General features: G+C 53.4%; 1 protein-coding gene across 3 annotated transcripts in view; it reads right to left on the reverse strand.

Moving 5' to 3' along the window:
* Positions 1-1,988: 1,988 nt before the first annotated feature.
* Positions 1,989-20,299, reverse strand: part of IGDCC3 (immunoglobulin superfamily DCC subclass member 3) — a 40,086-nt gene continuing 21,775 nt past the window's right edge. The window contains exons 3-14 of one of the 3 annotated variants that reach the window (XM_074327556.2): positions 11,286-11,430; positions 10,830-10,960; positions 10,249-10,386; positions 8,767-8,925; positions 7,422-7,587; positions 6,915-7,162; positions 6,545-6,709; positions 6,079-6,270; positions 5,820-5,924; positions 5,214-5,352; positions 4,836-5,055; positions 1,989-4,551 (exon numbers count right to left, since the gene is read on the reverse strand). In XM_074327556.2, coding sequence (XP_074183657.2) covers positions 4,393-4,551; positions 4,836-5,055; positions 5,214-5,352; positions 5,820-5,924; positions 6,079-6,270; positions 6,545-6,709; positions 6,915-7,162; positions 7,422-7,587; positions 8,767-8,925; positions 10,249-10,386; positions 10,830-10,960; positions 11,286-11,430 — 1,967 coding nt within the window. In that variant the 3' untranslated portion in view covers positions 1,989-4,392. The remainder of the gene's footprint in view (positions 4,552-4,835; positions 5,056-5,213; positions 5,353-5,819; positions 5,925-6,078; positions 6,271-6,544; positions 6,710-6,914; positions 7,163-7,421; positions 7,588-8,766; positions 8,926-10,248; positions 10,387-10,829; positions 10,961-11,285; positions 11,431-20,299) is intronic. The other 2 variants (XM_074327557.2, XM_019725832.3) reach the window with 2 other exon arrangements.

The raw sequence follows: 20,299 nt of genomic DNA on the forward strand, positions 1-20,299 counted from the left end.
CCTTCAGGATGCTTGTCCTTGGATCCCAGCCACTGGGGTGTGCAGAATCCCAGGCCACATGGAGGTGCTGGGGCTGCAGCCAGCATCAGCCACCAGATATGGGAGCCAGGGGCTTTCAGATGATTCCAGCCCCAGGCTCCAAGCTGCCCTGCTGAGGCTGCATGCAGCAGACCTCTGTCCTGCTGAGCCTTGCCCAAACTGCAGAGTGGTTAGCAAAATAAATGTTAGGATAAACTACTGAGTCGTGGGGTGATTTGTTACAGAGCTGTAGCTAATTGGAGCAGGTTGCAAGCCCTGGCTGCGGCTTTCTGCCCAAAGATTATGTGTACGTGTATGTGTGTGTGTGTGTATTTCAGTCTGAGGCCTCTACACTATTTGAGATCTCAGGACCCAAACTCCAGCTGGGCCACTCAGCTTTGACACTTATTTCTGTAAACTCCCAATTGGAATCCTGCTTCTCCTTCTACCTTAGCTTGGTTCAGGGCCTTGTTATAAGAGGCCCTGCCTGTATTTGCATGTAATTTGTGTGCAATTTGCATATACCTACATGGGTCACATTAGGTGATTTCTAAATGTTTACCTGACGCCTCCCTGGGGGAGATATTTGCATCTTGGACTCTGGGAGGGGACAGGGGCACTGGAGGTGACCTCGTCTACTCCCACCCCTGCAGCATCTGTTTGAACAGATGACAAATCTACCACCTCCCCAGACAACCCTTGGATGGCTAGAGCTGTTGAACAGTTCCTGTGTTTGCCAAGTTCTCCTTAGAGAAAGGTGAGGTAGTCTGCCTACATTTGAGCCTAGTTCTTTCCTCTGGGAAAATCAGAGCAAGTCAACCACTTCCCCCTGAGATGCAGGACGTGGTGGCCTCAGACTCTCTCAGTCCAGCATCCACAGAACTATCACCATTTCTGGACCGACCTCGGCCACAACCACCCTGGTAGGCCTCTTCCAGAAGTGCCAGACCAGTGGCTTTCAAACGTTCTTTCAGGAGCAGAACTCTGTTTCAAAATGAAATCTAATGAAGTGCCCAACATACAAGACAGATAAAAGTGGAGCTGCTCTTCGTGAGGGTGGACAGGGGGTGTAGATGCCCCTGGAGACGTTCCCCCATGCGCCTCGCCACAGCCAGCGAACCCAGCTTGCAAACCACTATCCTAGTTTGTTCCTCTCAAGAAGTTTTCTGGGTACAGAACCCAGCCCTTCAGACCTGCAGAGCCTTCTTCAAGAAGTGAGCCCTGGCTTTCCATTTCAGCAGTAGAGGGGACACTGACATTCTAAGCCGTTGTATTACACTGTTGCCTCTCGCTGAGCTTCAGGCCCTCTGAGACCTCCAGATTTTTGTCAGCACAAGCACCTTTAAGCCAAATCTCTCTTGGCCAATCCTAAGCCTTGGCAGCCCGACATCTGGCTTCAGGAGCCTGGACTGAAGATAGGACAGGGAGGAATGGAGAGGCCGGACCAGGGGTTCTGATTTCATGCCTTAGAAAGTCCCTCAGGGCCGGCCCGGTGGCTCAGGCGGTTAGAGCTCCATGCTCCTAACTCCAAAGGCTGCCAGTTCGATTCCCACATGGGCCAGTGGGCTCTCAACCACAAGGTTGCCAGTTCAATTCCTTGAGTCCCGCAAGGGATGGTGGGCTCTGCCCCCTGCAAGTAAGATTGAACACGGCACCTTGAGCTGAGCTGCCGCTGAGCTCCCAGATGGCTCAGTTGGTTGGAGTGCATCCTCTCAACCACAAGGTTGCTGGTTCGACTCCCGCAAGGGATGGTGGGCTGTGCCCCCTGCAACTAGCAACGGCAACTGGACCTGGAGCTGAGCTGCGCCCTCCACAACTAAGACTGAAAGAACAACAACTTGAAGCTGAACGGCACCCTCCACAACTAAGATTGAAAGGACAACTGACAACAACTTGACTTGGAAAAAAGTCCTGGAAGTACACACTGTTCCCCAATAAAGTCCTGTTCCCCTCCCCCGATAAAATCTTTAAAAAAAGAAAAAAGAAAAAAAAAGAAAGTCCCTCAGTCAGAGCCCCATGAGGATGGGGAGGAAAATAGTCCTTCCTTGTAGACAGTGCATAAAAAAGGCACATGCCCAGTGCCTGGCTCAGGGCTGGCGGCCTGTCCCTGTGGAGCCCAGGGACTGGCCTAGGTTTCCTTACTGCCAGCTAAGGAAGTGTGGAGCAGTGGTCAGAATGCAGACCCTGGAACCAGGGGGCCTGGCCTGGATGCGAGCTCCCATCTTGCCATGTGGCTTATCCGTTCTGTAAGATGGAGAGGATGACAACTAGAATGATCTACCTCCCGGGGAGGTTGTGAGGACCTAGGAAGCCTCCACCATGGAGAAGGCTTAGCATGCGTGGTGCCTGTAAGTGGTGCTAGCATCTGCTGCTATCATTCTGGGCTCTGCCCTGAGGGAACAACCCAGCCACCACGGGCTGCCTTTATCCCAGCGCTCTCACCCCTGCCCCCAGGACCTGACACAGCCACCAAAAAACTCAAGGTTCGCTTTGGCAACAAGGACTTTTATTCAGTCAAAATGAGTAGAGTGTGACATAAGGGAGGCCAAGTCAGGGCGGTGGCCCCCCATCCCCTTCTCTCCCAGACCCACGCTTCCCACAGGCGAAGGGGTTCCAGGATGAAAGGGGGGTGCAGAGAAGCCACTGCATGGACAGAGGGGGCACTGACTGGGAGCTTTAAGAAGCCCTCAGCACAGGCCCAGCATTTGGGAGAAGGGGCAGATTGCCCTTCCAAGTCCACACGGACATGACTCCAGTCTCCTAGGAAAACATCACAGTCTACTTTTTTCAGCTAATTAACTAAAGTTCAGGGTTGGGGGGGTGTCCCTAGAGGGTTGGGGTCAGGGACTTTATGGTCTAATCTCACACTTAAGGAATATACTTATCTTTTTGCCTTTAAAAAAAAAGTTTTCTTTCTGCTATTTAAAAAAATGTTTCTGAGTGTAACCAAAAATATGTTTCCTTGGTTTTCTTTTTTTCTTCTTTAACTATTTTAAAGAACAACAACAACAGAAAAGAGAAACAAGAAGTCACAAGAACATAAAAATCCTTAAACATACCTTGTATAAAAATAGCTTCCGGCCACATCTGCTGACAGTGCTTTCTACTGTCCAAGGGTGGGTTAAGCTGTCTGCGTCCCATGGGACAGAGGGCTGGGGTGCCTCTGCTGGGGGGACCCCCTCCCCCCACGCACACACCCGTCTCACACACACAGTACATTCCAGGGACCAGCCTGCTCCAGGGCTCTGTGTCTGGGCGGGACAGGGGGCAGGCTGCAGGGTGATATCCACCCTCCCAAGGCCCTGGCAGAGAGAGAGGGTCATCCAGATCCCAGTGAAGCATAAGTTGGCTGAGAGGGTCAACATGGGAGCGGACAGACGAGATAAGACAGAGCACTGGCAGCGGGCTGGGAGGTGGCCAGCTTGAAGTAACAATTTATATGTCAAGGAACAAAATTTCCTCTCATTTTTGGCTTTTTTTTCACATTTTCTTTGACCAATTCCATCGTGACTTCTGTAGGTCCTGAGAGGCCTACCCTTGGTGACTTAGCCTCTGGCCTCCTCTCTGGGGGAAAGAAGGGCTGCAGGCAGGAGGAGGAGCCAGCAGGGGAGGGTCCAGTGATAACAACACAGGCCCAAAGAGCCAGTGAGCCTTGAGGTAGACGTTTCTTTCACACCTGGAAATGGGGAAGAACTTTTTTTTTTTTTTTTTTTTAATTCTGGATAACAATGTGGGGAGGGAGAAGGGGTGCCCATAAAGGGGCTTGAGGTAGGAGTGCATTTGGGGCTCTGTGGGGGAGGAGGGGCTGAGGCCAGGACCCATTCCCCCAAGGACATTCATTCCGGCTGAGGTAGGTGCTGAGAACCAAAACAGCAAAAATCCATCCTGAGAAAACAAGGTCAGCGGAGGGCGACAGTGTCAGGGGCCCAGCCATAGCAGGGGCATATTTTTGGACTCTAATTTACCTTCCTCTCTCTTCTCTCTCTCTCTCTTTTTTTTTTTCATTTTAAGTTTTGTGTTTTTTTTAAAAAAAGGGAAACATTAGTTCAGTTCCAAGTCATGTGGGTACCAAGTAGAGGCATTAGGTACCAAGTAAGGGGGCATTAGCCCAAGGGAGGGACTCCTGCAGGGACCCCCCCAGGTCCTTGGGAGTTTCCCTGCCGAAGCTATTTTAGGTCTTGACACCCTGAGGGGCAGTCAGGACAGAAATGCTGGGGAGCCCCCATATGTATCCCACATGACAGGAGAAATCTTGCCTTTGACCTGAGAATGGGGGGCTGCCCGTCTCCAGAATCTGCCAGACGCTGGCTACTGTCCCGAGAGAGCTGGCTGGGCAGCTGTTGCTGTGGAAGGCCAGGTAGCCTGCGCTTCCCCTCAATGGCCAGGGCTGGCATCCTGCGGCGGCAGGACAGCCACGGGGCTTGCACAGGGGGCCTTGGCCTCCGATGTCCTCTCCTCCAGAAGGCTGAACCCCTGAAGAGGCAGCACGGAGAGCTGGGTCTCCTCACACAGGGCGGGGGCCACAGGATCCTGCTGGGGAATGGGCTGGTCACACAGGTGTCAGCATGAGGGCCAAAGGCCCATGAGTTCCCCAGCCGGAGGGTCACGCTCTAATCCCACGCAGGGCTTAGGGTCTCTAGGCCTCCATGCCTAACTCAGGGGCACAGAGAGATGCACCAGCCATGTTTTGCATCTGGAGAAGACCTAGAACTTGGCAAAGGCTGATAACCAGGGCTTACGGCCAAGGGGAAGAAAGGGCAGGATCAGGAGCTGGCCAGAGCCTGAAGGGAGAGGTTTGCTCAGATGGGGGCACTCACCATGGGCCTGGGGTTAGGCCTGGGGTCTGGCTGGCCCGCTGCCCCGGCCGGAGGGAACAGCTGCTCCAGTTCCTTCATGTCTATACATTTCTCGTCTCGGCCCAGTTGGCCCCGCTCTCCCTGTCCAGCCCCATTCAGAGCCAGGACGCCAGGGTCTCTTTGGCTCTGGGGGCCCTGAGGAGGGGACAGCTGGTTTTCTACATCCTTACAGAAGAGGACCCTAAGGGGTGAGCCAAGAGTCAGGGGGAGGGACGTGGGAGGGAGTGAGAACAAAAGAATAGAGACAGTGAGCTCAAACTCTGCTGTCCCCTGCAGCGCCTCCTTCTCCAGGCCTTCCCACCATGTTCAGTCCACCCCTCTCCCTGGCCCAGCGCCCACCTGCCCTTTTGGCCGAACAGGAGGAAGAGGACACAGAAGACGATGCAGGTGACCCCGATGTGGATGCCGATGACGATGCCTGTGGTGGATGTCTGGTTGGCGGCTTCCTCCTTCCGGCAGTCACACGGTGGGCTCAGGGCTGGGGGGGCAGGGTCGGGGCTGTAGCTCTTCTGGTCTGAAGCACCCCAACCTCTGGGGCCTCCTTATTCCTCAGCTAGTCCCACCCCCAAGTCCATAGACCCTTTGTCCTTGCCTATGGGACCCCACCCAAACTTTTTTGTTCTTTTTACCTGTTATTGAGGCACTATGTGCCAGATGCTGGAAATAACACTATATATCCTCAACACCACTCTGTAAAGTAGGTGTGGTCTCTCTTTTGGAGAGGAGGAAACTGGGGCTTAGCGAGGTTAAGGAATTTGCCCAAGGTCACACAGCTAGAACGTTGCACAGCCAAACTTCAAACTCAAATCTAAGCCTATGTTCTCCAGGGCTGTGTGCACCCTTCCTCCCGCTGCCTTTCTTGGTCACTGTTCCCCTCCTTCCTCAGGCCCTGGCCTCCTTTCCTGAGTGCTTGTCTTTAGCCCCACACCCATCCCCAACCCTCACCTGTCCTCTCAGATGCTCCCCTCAACGACACAAAGCGGGCTGTGGCGTTGCCATCCCCATGCTGGTTGTAGGCGAGCAGCTTCACCTCATACACTGTAGTGGGGTCTGGGGAAAAGGCAGGGCTGCTAAGGTACCACCCAGCCCCCACCAGGTGGCTCTGTCCCAGCTGGGAAACAGAGGTGACTCCTGCGCACCACCTCCTGGCCTCAGGCACTGGACCCCTGCCCAGCTCCCCCAGCCTGGGCTGTGTCCCCCTCACCGAGCTGGCTGAGGTTGTAGGAGGAGACAGTTCCAGGCAGCAGGATCGGGCCGGTGAAGGAGGCCTTGCTTGCTGGGCGGTAAAACAGCTTGAAGCCGCCCTCGTGCTGGGCTAGCCGTGGCCAGGGCTCCCACAGCAGCTGCAGGGTGGAGCTGCCGAGCACCCGCACGGACAACAGGGGTGGGGCGGGGGCTGCAGGCAGAGGAGGCCAAGGTGTGAGGGCTTTTCCCACCTTCCACCTGACCCAGACCCCACGTGGGTAACAGCTCTCTGGCCTCTGACCCTAGGTTGCTCAAATAGCACCTTTATATGAGTTAGCAAAGGACACCCCTTGCTCCAGGTAGACCCAGCCCCACCCAGCTTCGGAGCCAGGCACCCTGTGCAGTGCACAACCTGAACAGGTGTGCATGGTGGTTCTGCTCTACTACCCTGGGTATCTGCGGTTTGGTCCATACCCGGGCCTCACCTTCGCCTAGGGTGCTGGCCAGCGTGGGGGCCGAGGCGGAGCTGGCTCCCCGGGGTGTGTAGGCCTTGATGTAGAAGCTGTAGGCAGTGGAGGGCTCGAGGTCGCTCACCAGGTGCTGAAAGGTGCTCTTGCTGACTGCTTCCTGGTACTCCAGCTCCGGGGGGTCTGGGGAGGCAAAGGGTAGGGCAGGGAGTGTAAGGGGCATGAGGGAACCCTGCCAGCATTGGGGAAATGAGGGCAGCCAGGGTGCCGGGGAGGGGGGAGGGGATGAAAGGTGTTAGATCAGGACATGCCCTACTGAAAGGGATGAGAAACAGTGAACAAGAAAAAGGGGTGCAGAGCCAGCCTTGCCCACTCGGCCCCCACATACCGGCGGCCTTCCTGATATGCAGGACGTAGCCTATTATCTCCTTGGTGTTGACCAGGGGCTCGCTCCAGGACACGCGGACCTCAGTGGATGATACGGAGACTGCCCGCACATTGAGGGGGGGCCCAGGCAGCCCCTCAGCCCACAGCACAGTCAGCCTGGCACTGGCCTGTGAGGAGCCAGCACTGTTCTCGGCCACACATTGGTAGATGGCCTCATCTTCAGGGCCGATTCCAGAAATGGTCAGGGTGCTACAAGGGGAGGGAGAGCCTCAGGTCCCCTCCATCTCCCAGAGTACCCCTGCAGGTTGGCCAAATCTCCCCATTTGAGAGATGGAGACATTGAGCTCCTCCAGAAAACAAATGATGCTCTGAGGTCTCCCAGCAGGTTAGTGGCAGACCTGAGACTCAAACCCAAGACTCTAGACTCCCGACTTAGCGGTCTTCCCCGGCAAAGCCTGCCATGGCCACTCATTGCAGGCCCAGCCCCCGGCACACACCACACACATGCCTGTTGTTATTCTTGAGCCTGACGTGGCCTCCTGGCCCCAGCACCTGTCCATTCTTCAGCCACGTGACGTGAGGGGGCGGCTCACCCTGGGCTTGACAGGTGAACATGGCCGTGGTCCCAGCTGGCCTGGAAATGGACTGGGGATGCTGGACAAACTCTGCTGGGGCTGGGTGGGGACAGAGAAGCATGAGGAGCAGTGAGGGTCAGGTGGAGAGAGTCAATACAGCTGTGAGTGAAGGGAAGAGGCAGAGGGAGAGGGGACAGGGCCTGAGGTCTGCTGGGGACAAGGTGGGCTCCCAACACACACGCCTTGGAAAATCCGCCAGGTGTGGCCCAGGCTCCAGGAGATGGTGGCAGGCCCTACTTCCATGCGCCCCGGAGGCAGACCCAAGAGAGGACTCCATTTTAATGACTGTTTAAAAGACTGACATTTGTATCCGAAAGCAATCAAGCGGAGCTCCCTGTTCAGGAAATTGTTAAATAAATAAATGTGCTAATAGGTTTGGCTGCACCTCGAAGGCGGTAATGACGGAGAGATGGATGAGCCCTCCGTGCCAACCCCCCTTGCCCCGACATTTAATTCTGCTCTCCTCCAATCCCGGGCCTCAAGCCTCCATTAACACCCAAGAAATGAAATGCTCCATCACTTTCATTTGGACAGATGAACGGCACATGGAATGCTAAACAAACGGGCATTTAAGTTCCTAATACCCCTCTCTCCCACCCCTTCCCCAGCTCTCTGGGAGGGCACGGCCACAAACAGCCCCTGAGAAGGGGAATCCAAGCCCATTCCATGGGAACAGTTGAGCCCAAGGGCCAGAGCATGGACAGAATGACCTGGTCGGCTGCAGAGGCCCTGCACTGAGGAACTGGAGGCCAGCTCTGTGTGTGTGGGGGGGCTGGGATGTGAGTGTGCAAATGAGAAACACACTGAGAGCATGCAGGTAGGTGTGAGTGTGGAAGTGCCCCACGTGTGAATGGAAATAGTATGTGGCACAAGGGACACATGTGAGCGACATAGGGTGGGAAAGCAGCTGAGAATTTCAGTGGAAATGACTAGAGGACGTGTGCTGGCACCTGGAAGGGCCATTGTGGGACTCATGACCAAGAATGTCCTCCCATTCCCAACACACACATTCTTGGGGGAGAGAAGAGAGTTGCCCATTTGGCCTGGCCTGGGGACCTGGCGAGGGGCAGCGACAGGGTTAGGGCAAGTATAGGAAACTGGGTGAATCTGGGGTCCTGGGCTTCGACGAGGGACGTTGATGAGACAAGGAACCGGGCAGAAGGAGGGGCTGTGTGGAAGCCCCTTCACCTCCTCTCCTGGGGGTGGGGAGATACATACCTTGTACCACCAGCCGGCCCTGTGCTGTTCTTCTCACCCGGGTGCCAGGCCTGTTGGCCGCACAGACGTAGATACCCGAGTGTTGGACAGTCACGTCTGAGATAATGAGGTTCCCTGTGCCCAGCACCTGGATGCCCTCCACCCCAATGGGGCGACCATCTGGGTAAGAAGGAGAGAGCGAGGAGGGAGGGTCCGGAAGGTGAGTATGGAAGAGGAGGAAGTGCAGGAACATTCTAGACTATTTGCAGATCCAGCAGTCCTCCAGGGGCCCCAATCTTCGACTCAACACCTTTCCTCCCAAGCACCGCCTAAGGCACGGTGGAGGTGGCAGGAGCAGGACAGACACCTCTCCTCTAGCAGTGCAGCCTGGGTCTGAATTCTAGCATGGGTGACTCACTGGTGACCTCCACGTCTCTTTCTCTCAGGTTCTCAATCAGGAAAGTAAGGAGTTTGTATTAAATGGACCTTTCCAAGCCTCATTTGTCTTGGAAAAAAACGTTATGGTCAAATATCCATTCCACTCCTGGACTGTCACAATGCCCATTAATATAAAGCCTCTGAGAAGTCCTGCAGCAAAAGGACCTGGTTAACTCTGTTTCCCAAACACATTAGCCCAACAAGCCATTCTTTCCCTCCTGCAGATCATGCTTTGGGAAATGTTGGACCAGATGGTCTTTGCTGGGCCTATGGGCTCCTCCTAATGGTGAGGCCACTCTTTTCAGCTTCTCCCAGGGATCAGCCCTCCCTGCCACCCCGGGATCAGATTAGCACAGTCAGAATGCAAGGAGACAGCTCCCCATTCAGTCCCTGAAGTGGTGAAATCTACTCCATTATCCGGCCTGCTGCCCCTCCTTCCCGATCACTCAGCTGCTACAATGTGGTGCAGTCTCCTTGTGAATGCCCACCCCACCCCATCCCTCCAGACTCTCCTTCCCCCAGTGACCTTTCTGCTCAGACAATGTGGGCCCATCTGCACCCTTTCACTTCTCTCCTTCAGCTGCCTAGGGATTTAGGCCAGGGATTTAGGGGGCCAGGCTAGAGACTGCGGGGCCCAGAGTGAGGGTGTGACAACTGGTTGAGATTTTGAGGTGTCTGATATTGCATAGCTGGGGTCTATGGCCAGGATGCAGAAGGTAGAGATGAGCAGGAGAGGCAAGAGACCGGGGTGCTGATTGCTGCAGAAGGGTTCTGAAGGGGCCCAGTGCTCAGGGTGAGGGGAGCAGGGAGGAGGGGCTTGCTCAGGACTGGACGAGGTAACCCAGGGAGCTAAGCCATCAGCACAGAGGGAGGGAGAATGCAGGGGGACCTCCCTGGTACTGCCAAAGAGAGGGGCCTTACCCTCTCCCCAGGCCTCGAAGAAGAGACCAGGCCCCCACGGAGAACAAACAGGATTCAAAGTCTCCCCAGAGCTGGGTGATGAGACAGGCCCTCCCGGGAGGTGGGACGGGGTGGGAGAGGCAGGCGCTTTGGGACGCAGCTCACCCAGGCGGCTCCAAGACACAATGGGGCGCGGGTTGCCCGTGGCGACACACTCCAGCACCGCGGTCTGGTGCACCGTCAGGGTGAGGTTCTCAGGCCCCACGAGGATCATGGGCTCCTTGTAGGCCCCGGAGCCTGAGCCTGGGAGGAAGATGCCATGTTTCCTCACTTCATCTGGGATGCTTCCTCCCTCCTCACTCCACCCACCACCCAGTACACGGAGGGCGGAAAACAAGCACCAGCCCAGAAAACAGGTCCTGTGGCCACACAGGAGATGTCAGGAACCCCAGGACTTAGCTCACACCCATTGCTCTGCCCCTGGCCCTGCAGAGCCTCTAGCGACAGGAGAGCCCCCAGCATAAGCAGAGGCTGGGCTTCCCCAGGTAGAACTGAGCCAGGGAGAGGGCCTGGGATTCCTTCTGAACCCTCACCTCAAGGAGCACAGAGCTTTGGGCTCAGGAGGTGCTCTCTATGCCCTTGACTGACAAGTGTCCAGGGGCGAGCTGAAGGGGGGCTGATTTGAGGATGGGGAGAAGTCATGCGGCCTGCTGGGGAAAGAACTAGGCAGGGAAAAGGACCCTCACCTGACACAGTGAGCCTGGCCCCGTGGCTGACACGGACGCTGGCAATGTTTGAGGCCACGCAATGGAAGACACCACTGTCCTCAGCCCGAAGTCCTGTGATCTGCAGGACCCCCTTGGGCAGCAATGTATACCTGTTGGGGAAGAGTAGACACAGCTGAACAGCAGCACAGCCACGGGCACCATCAGTCCCAGGGCCACTGGGCACCACAGACACATACGGAGACTCTTGAAGGCAGACACACCTGCAATTCCCGCCTTGCCAACAATCACGCATAGTCCCTCTCACAGATACATCCACAAGCAGCAACTCTAGGCCCAGCCGGCCGCAGGGATCCGCGGTGTCAACACAGTTGCAGAAACCCCACCCTGGAGACTGCAGAGAGTCTTTCTTCAAGGCCCAGACCCTGCCTGGCCCACTTCTCCGTCCTCCCTCCAGTTTTCCCACACGTGGCTCACCTCTCATCATCTGTGTCAATGGGGACTCTGTTCTTCTCCCATGTGATTAGGGGTTTGGGAAGACCATGGATTTGGCACTGGAAGCGGGCCACGCCCCCCTCCTCACCCACAGTGGCCTGGGGATGCACGTGGAAGTCCGACATGGCTGGTGGAAGAAAGGGAGATGTGTGTGGGGGAGGAACACCGCTGAGGTGCAGAGGGGAGGTGGAGGGGGTGTCACAGACCAGTGTCCGAGAACCCCGGCACTTACCCCACCAAGGGGCAGGGGTTTTCCTGGATCTGGAAGACACAGGGCATCACAGATTGGGGACACATCTGCACTTACCCTGCCTCCTGCCATGGGAAACATCTCCCCAGAAGGGCGTGTATAGGCTGGGCTGGGACCCTTAGAGAAAGGTCTGGAAAAATTCTTGGGTGACAAACCTCTAACCAGGAAATCTTGAGCTGCTGACCCACAAAGGCCAGAAAGCCCTGCTCCTGAGCCTCACTGTCTACTTTTTCAACTGCTTTCCGATTTATTTTCATAAGTTCCCCCTTAGCCAGGCCTACGTATTATGCTGAATGTTTTACAGAATCAGAAACTGAGGTCCAGAGAGGGGGAGAAGTTAGTCCAGTGCTGCCCAGCAGGGACACCTATGTTTAGACCCTGGTTACCAGCGCCCAGCAGTATTCTTTGCCCTTCTTCATTACCCCCAACCCCCAGCACTTCTGCAGCTTCTAGATGCACCCCAAGGGGGTGGTATATCCATCCAAGGTGACAAGCCTCTCAGAAGACGGTCAGGCCTACCAATCTACATTTCAATGCGTCATAAATATTCAGGGGACCGCTCTCTACCTTTTGGGATCAGAACTAACCGCTTCAACTCTGACTGCAGAGGTCTGTGTAGAGGAGATGTGGTGTAGCCATTCCCCCCCACCGCCCCCCTCCCCGCCATTTTAGGCTGGTTAAGTGTTCCTGCCCACCCTCATTCCCGCCCATCCCCAAACCCTGCCCTGTGAAGCCCAGGGAAGGGGCCCCTCCCACTCAGGTTCTCAGCTTCAGCACCAGGGCTGTGATTTCATTAAAATCCACTTTGCTTCAAGTGCGGGAAGGCAGCTCACCATCTGTCCAGGCAGGCAGCCCCTCCCCTCCGGCACTCCATCAACTGGGACAGTCATCCCCTTACAGAAGGATCCCTCCCCCCACAGCAGCAGAGGCGCTGGAGTTGGTCCTGTCTCCTACTCCCAGCTCCCTGGTGTGGGTGGGCACACCCCGTTTCAGGCCCCCTCAATCCACTTACTTGTTCTGGACTCTCAGCCCAGAAAGGCCAGTCTTTGTGCCCTTCTTCCCATAGCCTCTGGGGACTGACTCTTCTGTAGCTCGTTCTCCATCTAATTTGCATGTGGTTCATTAAATATAAACATGCATAAAAATCCCCCGCCCTGCCTCCTCCTCTTTCAGGGCCTCCTGGGAGCACGGCTGATGGGTGTGATCTGATGGGTGTGATCGTCTCCTCACATGTGTGTAGGTCTGTGTTTGCCCAGAAGATGTGGCTGTCCTCGTGTATGTGGTCTGAGTGAGAACGGCTGGATGAGAAGGGGGTTTGTATTCCTTGGCTCCTGTGGCTGGTGTGTGATTCTGGTACCGTGTAGGTAATCAATCACACACGTCCCCATGTAGGTAAAGCCTTTACAAATAGTATCTCCAGGCCTTTAGAGAAGGTGGGGGCAAGTGCCCCAGCTGGTGTCCCCATCAGGCTTGTGAGAGGATTCCCCAGGGAACACTGTGAGGTCACCCTGTGTAGTCTCAGGCCAAAGGCTGTGTTTGGCCAAGGGTCTGCAGGTCAGCCCAGGGGCTTGGGGGAGGGGGCAGAGGCACTGCCTCCTCTGCATTTCAACCTTCAGGAGGGCAGGGCTGAAAGTGGGCCTGGGGCGTGGAGAGGGCAGCCTGGCTCCTGGGTTGGCTGTCTGTGCCCCTCTGAGGTCTCCCTATTCAGGAGCTGGGGAGCGGCCTGCCCCCTCCTCACTCCAGCTGGAGAGGAGCTCGCAGCCCCCTAGGGACCTGGGGCGGGGACTAATGGCTCTGCTGACTACAGATGCCTCCTCATTAGGGAACCGACTCCTTTTGTGTGTTTCTAGCCCCCATTCTGGGCTCCCTGGAGGAGCCTAGAGCTAGGAAATGGCCTGAGCAGAGATACAAGGGAAAGGGCTGCTTGTTTATCAGGGCACTGGGCATGGAGAAAGTCTGGCCTCTACCATCTAATCCCTGCTCCCCTCAAACCAAACAACGCAGTAGTGTGGGCTGACGTGATGCTGGAGAGGAATGCTCACGCAGGACTAGGTCGTATGTATGGAGCCAGTCTGATGTTGTTGACAGGTATAGCCGGACTCCTAAGGGTTCTCTGGAGCCCCTGGGGTACAGCTGAGCCCCCTCCACACTCGGCTCCACATTTCCGTCAGAGCAGCAGCACTTTGCTGTACTTCTCTGTCAGCTTTACTTAATTGCAGTTCTGCCGGACATTTCATTTGAAGGGTAGCTTTGCCTTTAAAAGTGCTTGAAAACCACTCATTTAAAGCCAACCCCTTCATTTTATGAAGGGGAAACTGAGGCCCAGGCCCAGTGGGTGGTTCCCTCCACCCCAAATCAGAAGTTCCATGCCCCAGGCCCTCTGCAGGGTGTCCCTTAATTCTCCAGCAAGTTTGTGTCTTTCCAAGGGCAGGTAGCTCTAGAGTGGACAGCAGGTTGGACTGGTGTCTTCTCACTGGATGGGAGTTGCTGCCTATTAATCCTCCCTTCTCAGTGCAGGGAGGATTGAGCACCCAGAGATGGTTCCTCAATCCCACTCCTCAGAGACCAGCTGGCCACACAGGTGTGATCCAGGGGAGGTGGGCACAATGGGAGGGTGTGGTTCCCTTTATGAGAAGCTCCTTCTTCCCTCCCCTTGCTCACACCCCGCCCCACCCCCTTGATCAGCCCTGCATATCCCTTCGATGCCCAGGGGGTTGCCACGAGAGCCTGGGCAGGCTGTGAGTGCCAGTCCTCTCACGGTAAATGAAGATGTGAACAGGTATTGTTCAGGACCCTTCCAGCTCTGATTCCCGCTGCCTTCATAAACAGGCCCTTATCCATGCTCAGTTTAGCTGGGGTCACTTAGAAACTTCTACGACTCCTAGTTCACAGGTAACAGCATTTTTACTTAAGAAGTCATGAGAGAAAGCTTCTCGGAGCCACTTAGGCCTCCTCCAATCTCTCAGGGTGGGGCATTTTTCTACAAATCTGTGTTTGCCCTGGCTTGTGCTAGCAGGGCGCAGAGCTAGAGGGAAGCTGTGCCTCAGTGTCTGTGTGTGGACAGGGTCCTGGGACAATCAGAGACTGTGAGGCTGAGGGCCAGGCCTCTCAGCACCCTGAGCCCTGAACACGTCATCCTGGAGGTCACACTGTGGGGCTGATAACAGCGCGCACAGGTTACAGACACTGCTTGTGGTGTTGTGTCTGTGGCCGGTGGACACGAAAGGGGTGCCGTGGCTGTGGCTATTGATGCTTTATACTCCCAGTGACACCTTGGTCGGGTAGGGACAGTTTAGGGTCCCTCACTTCAAGCTGGGTGATGGGAGGGGGTAAAGGGCAGTTGGGAGGCACTTCCAGGATGAGGGCCAGAGAGTGACAGTGTGGACAAAGGGCTGCTTGGGGGCAGTTGTGGAGAAAGAAGAAAGCACCTTTGTCTCCAAGCAATCTGGGAAGGAATCTCCCAGCCCCTCCCTGCCCCCACCATGGATATAGCCCAGGCCATGGGGAAAGACAAGGGCAGAGAGTGAGCCTAGCAAGCCACGGGGCTGGAAGGGAGCAGAAACAGGAAGGAAATGACTCCTGGACACCCCTATAAATCACCCCGAGGGAAGGGGTCTCCTGAGAGCCAGATCTAGAGCAGCTCAGGGAGGGGAGGGGAGGCTTTCTTCCTGGTCCAGGACCTCTGGCAAGGTCAGGCCTGGATCTGATTAGACAGGCTCCAGGGGGAGGCCAGGGGCAGTGAAGGGTCGAGGCAGAGTGCTGGGAAGGAAGCTGGCAGCCTCCCCCAAGCCCAGAACTCCCACCCTTTGGGTACAGTCAGACTCCTACCTGATTTGTGACAACAAAATGATGAGTGGGCATGTTGGGGTAGAGAGTTCAAAACAGCCTTTGCAAAAGCCATTGGCATTGAGGGTCAGAGGCACCCACTGCCTCCACTCAAGAGGAACAACCACGAACTACAGACTCTTTGGACGGCCATTACAGCCAGTCCCCTCCTTGTATCCATCTGCCAAGGACCAGGAACACACAGCCTCCTGGATGCCCAGCCCCTTCTCAGGCAGTTGGAGTGATTGTAAAGTTTTTTCCTATACTAGAGACATGCCTGAATCCCCTATGCTTCTACCCAGCGCCCCCAACTTTCCCCTCTAGGATCACATTTTCCAATATAGTAGCCAGCTATTAAGCACTTGATATGTGGCCAGTCCAAATTGAGATGGGCTGTAAGTGTAAAATACACACTAGAGGGCCGGCCCAGTGGCTCAGGCGTTTAGAGCTCTGTGCTCCTGACTCCGAGGGCTGCCAGTTCGATTCCCACATGGGCCAGTGGGCTCTCAACCACAAGGTTGCCAGTTCGACTTCTGCAAGGGATGGTGGGCTGCGCCCCCTGCAACTAGCAATGGCAACTGGACCTGGAACTGAGCTGCACCCTCCACAACTAAGACTGAAAAGACAACAACTTGAAGCTGAATGGCACTCTCCACAACAAGGAGTGAAAGGACAATAACTTGACTGGGAAAAAAGTCCTGGAAGTACACACTGTTCCCCAATAAAGAACTGTTCCCCTTCCCCAATAAAAAAAAGAAAATACACACTGGATCTCAAAGACTTAGTATAAAATAAAAAGACACTAAACATTAAGGCAAATCAAATCAAAACCATAATGAGATGCTACCTCACACCCATTGGGATAGCTACTATCAAAAAAAACAAAAGGAAAACAAAAAAAATAACAGAAGATAGCAAGCGTTGGCAAGCATGTAGAGAAATTGGAACCCTTGTATACTGTTGGTGGGAATGTAAACTGCTATAACCACTATGGAAAACAGTATGGAGTTCCTCAAAAATAACAAATAAAATAAAATAATAATAATAACAACAACAACAACAACAACAATAATAATAGAATTACCACATAACCCAGCAATTCTACTTCTGGGTATATACCCAAAAGAATTAAAAGCAGGATCTTGAAGAGATGTGTACACCCTTATTCATAGCAAAGTTATCCACATTAGCTAAAGCAAGGAAGCAACCCAAGTGTCCATCAATGAATGGATAAACAAAATGAAGTATATACATACAATGGAATATTATTCATCCTTAAGAAGGAAGGAAATTCTGACACATGCTACAAGATGAATGAACTTTGAGGACATTATGCTAAGTGAAATAAGCCAGTCACAAAAAGACAAATACTGTGTAATTTCACTTAAACGAGCTACCTAGAGTCATCAAATTCATAGGGACACAAAGTCTAATATGATTGCTAGGGGCTAGGAGAGAGGAAAATAGGGAGTTATTATTTAACTGTTCTAGAGATGGATGGTGGTGATGGTTTGCACAACATGAATGTACTTAATGCCACTGAACGGTATACTTAAAAAATTACGACTGTAAATTTTATCATATGTGTATTTTACCAGAGCACAAACTGGAAAAATTAACAATTGTAATTGATAATAATTAATAATTTAAATATACTGATTATAAGTTAAAATAATATTTAAAAATTTAAAGATAGTCCAAAGTATAAAAATATTAATAATTTTAAAATAATGATTATATGTTGGAATAATATTTGATATATTAAGTAAAATAAAATTTATTATTAAAATTAACTTCACCTGTTTTTTTCTTAAATTTTTTTTTGTCAATGTGACTAGAAAATTTAAAATTACCTATGGTGGCTCATATTATATTTCCACTGAATAGTACTGTTCCAGAAGACACAAATAATTTTGTTCTTTACACAAGCGCCCTTCAAATACTTGAGGTCTGGGTTGTTCCCTCAGAAACATCTCCTGAGGCAAAACACCCTTAAATCCTTCAGCCACTTGTGATGTGAAATGATGTTTAGACACCTTGAGCCTGGAGACCCTCCTCTAGCCAAGTTCTGTGGGGGTAAGGCCCCCTTACAATGTGGCATCTAGAAGTGGACAGAGCCTCTTGGGGATGAGCCCACAGGGCCTTATATCACCAAAGGACTTTGAGCAGATTTCAGCCATCAGCCGTGGTGAGCGTCCGTCCCTGTGTTATACAATATGGTAGGTACTAGCCACATGTAGCCATTTAAATTTAAATTAAATAAAATGTTAAAATTCAGTTCCCCTGACTCACTAGTCACATTTCAAGTGCTCAAGAGCCACAAGCGGCTACTGGCTACATTATGGGGCAGCACCAATAGCACATTTCCAAGATCATAGAAAATTCTATTGGACTGGGCTGGTCCAGACCCATAACAAGGCCTCAGACCCCCCCAGCTGCCTTCTCTCTTGCTGCCCCACCAGCGAGCCCAGCTTTCCTCTCCATCTTCATCACTAGCCTAGCCTTACCCCTGCTGGCTCCCTTCCCTCTTGGCCACATGGACTCAGAGACTTCTGACAAGGCCCACATTTGATCATATCCTACGACTATTACACTGCATGGCAGAGAAGGCCTCACAGGGCAAGATTTATGCTCTTAGTAGAGAAACACTTGCTAAGAGCTTTCTGAGGCAGTGGTACAGTGAAGAGGTTAACAGTATAGGCTCTGGAATCATAGAGAACTGGGTTCAAAACTCAACATCACCACTATTAGCTGTGTGACCTTAGACAAATTAATCTCTCAGAATCTCTATTTTCTCACTTATAAAATAGGGATGATAATAGCTCATGTTGCCAGAGCGGCAGCATTAGGAGGATTCAATGAGATATATTTGTAAAGCAATTAGCATAGTCCTTCACAAACAGTAAATACGTGCTAGCTATTGTTGAGGGAAAAATAGCAGGAGTTTGAGATAAAAGGGAGAAGAGAGGTTATGGAAGGGCATGGCAGGGAGTTGGGGGAAGAGAGAGTGGCAGCTATCTCTTCAAGGGGGGCAGCCATCTTCCCTCAGAAGAGCTGAGGCTCACAGTTAGCAGAGAGCCTCACCCCCCTGGAGATGTGTGAATAAAGTCAGAATTTGCAAGACCTGAATGGTGAGGGGGTCAGTAGGGGCAGTGGAGGTGGGGGGGGGGGGGCGGCTGGGTATACACCAGAGCTTGGCTTCTATCTCACTTCTGCCTAGGGGCTTCATAGAGGCCCCAATAGACGAGCTGTCAGTTGGAAGAGGCCATTGGGTAATTGAGGCCTTGATTTCTCTAGTAAAATGTTTATGAAGCCCATAAACTCATGCCTTTATTGGCCAGGCTCATTCCGGGGGATAGATGTGGCTCTCCAAGGTGTAGTTAAAGCACCTGCTGAACTCAGGCACCCGATGGCTAGTCTTGCCTCCACCCAGACCCACCAGGCAGAGCCACTGGTGGGGTGCAGCTGGGGCAGAGTGGCCCTGAGAGGGCAAGGAGGCCAGCCAAGGCCCACCTCACATGTTCTTTAAACTCCTTAAAGCATTGTAAATGTCCTACCTAAACGTCTATGGGAAGGAGGGAGGTGAGGGCAGAGAACCCTGAGTTCTGGGAGGCTGATGACTTTCCCACAGTCCCCAGTGGGGTACTGGTCTTGTTATCAGTGTTCTCTGGCTCACCCTCCCCAACACTCTGTCTCCCCATTGTCTGTGTCCTCACCTTGCCTTGATTTGGGCTCTATAAGGGAAACCCCCACACACACTGATTGGCTGTGGTCATTTGGGGGAGGAAAATTGTGAACTGAGAAGACCTGTATTTATTTCCCTGGGCTTCTAAAGGGGAGTCTGAGAGCTGAAGTAAGGTTCTGACTCCAGAGTATGTTTCAAGGAGGTGGGGAGGGGTGCATGTGGGATTTGGGAGTTGGATGGATGAGGGTGGATGGTCTCTAGCACTTACAAACAGCCGCAGAGGACTGTGGTAGTAGCTTAGAGGCCCTGCTCAGCTTCGATGGGGGTGATTGATTCATCTGGGCCTTTGCTTGGTGACCCTGCTCTGAGAAGCCTCTGGATTTCTTTGTTTGCCTCCTCAGCCTCCTCTATCCCCTCACCCCCTGCCTTGGGCCCCTGAACCCCAGCCCCTTTCTGCCACCCTCCCAGTCTACCACCAGCTCACCACTCCCCCGGCCCCAAATCTAACACAAAAGGCAACTTTGTCTTTCAAGTCAGCAGCCATAAATCCATGTCTCTCCCCTCCCTCCCAGCAGCCATCTCTGACAAATGGAGGCCTGAATGGGGGAGAGGTGGGAGGCCATGGGGGGCTGGCCTCAGCTTGGGAAAGTCCCTATATCCAGCTGTTGGTCCACTACGGGACTGGTGAGCAAGGAGACTGGTGAGCCTCGAATCTTTATGGCCTGATTCCAATGGTCTATAAGGCTCAATGCATGGCTGCAGGGGAGGCAATCTGGGGCTCTCTGCAGCCCATAGGCTGGGCTTTTACAACCCAAGGCGAATAAAACCTCTCAAAGCCCTACTTTTAATTACTCAGCCCATAATTCGGAGGCTCCGGTTCTTCCTCCAGATCAAACCATGCGCTCCTCCCCCCGCACCCTCCAGCTGAGGTGGAGGGTGTGAAGTGTGCCTGGGGGAGTGTGTGCTGTGGGACTTGCCCATGAGTGCCTGCCTTAGTGACAAATTGGATGTGCCATGGGGTGGGCGTGCCACACTGCTTTCAGTGGTGGACTCTTACACATTCCCACAAGGGGAAAGGGAGACAAGTACACCAACCTACCTCGCGGCTAGGTTGGCAAGAGCAGTCTCAGTTTCCAATATTTTGTCCTGTTTTCATCCCACACATCAGGCAATGAGTCAGAGCATGTGTCCTGGTTTTTGGTTTGGGAAATACAGTCATCTGTTCTATTTACACAG

The sequence above is a fragment of the Rhinolophus sinicus genome, chromosome 3 (assembly GCF_057876585.1).
Source record: "Rhinolophus sinicus isolate RSI-liver-muscle chromosome 3, RSI-T2T, whole genome shotgun sequence".
Taxonomy (NCBI): domain Eukaryota; kingdom Metazoa; phylum Chordata; class Mammalia; order Chiroptera; family Rhinolophidae; genus Rhinolophus; species Rhinolophus sinicus.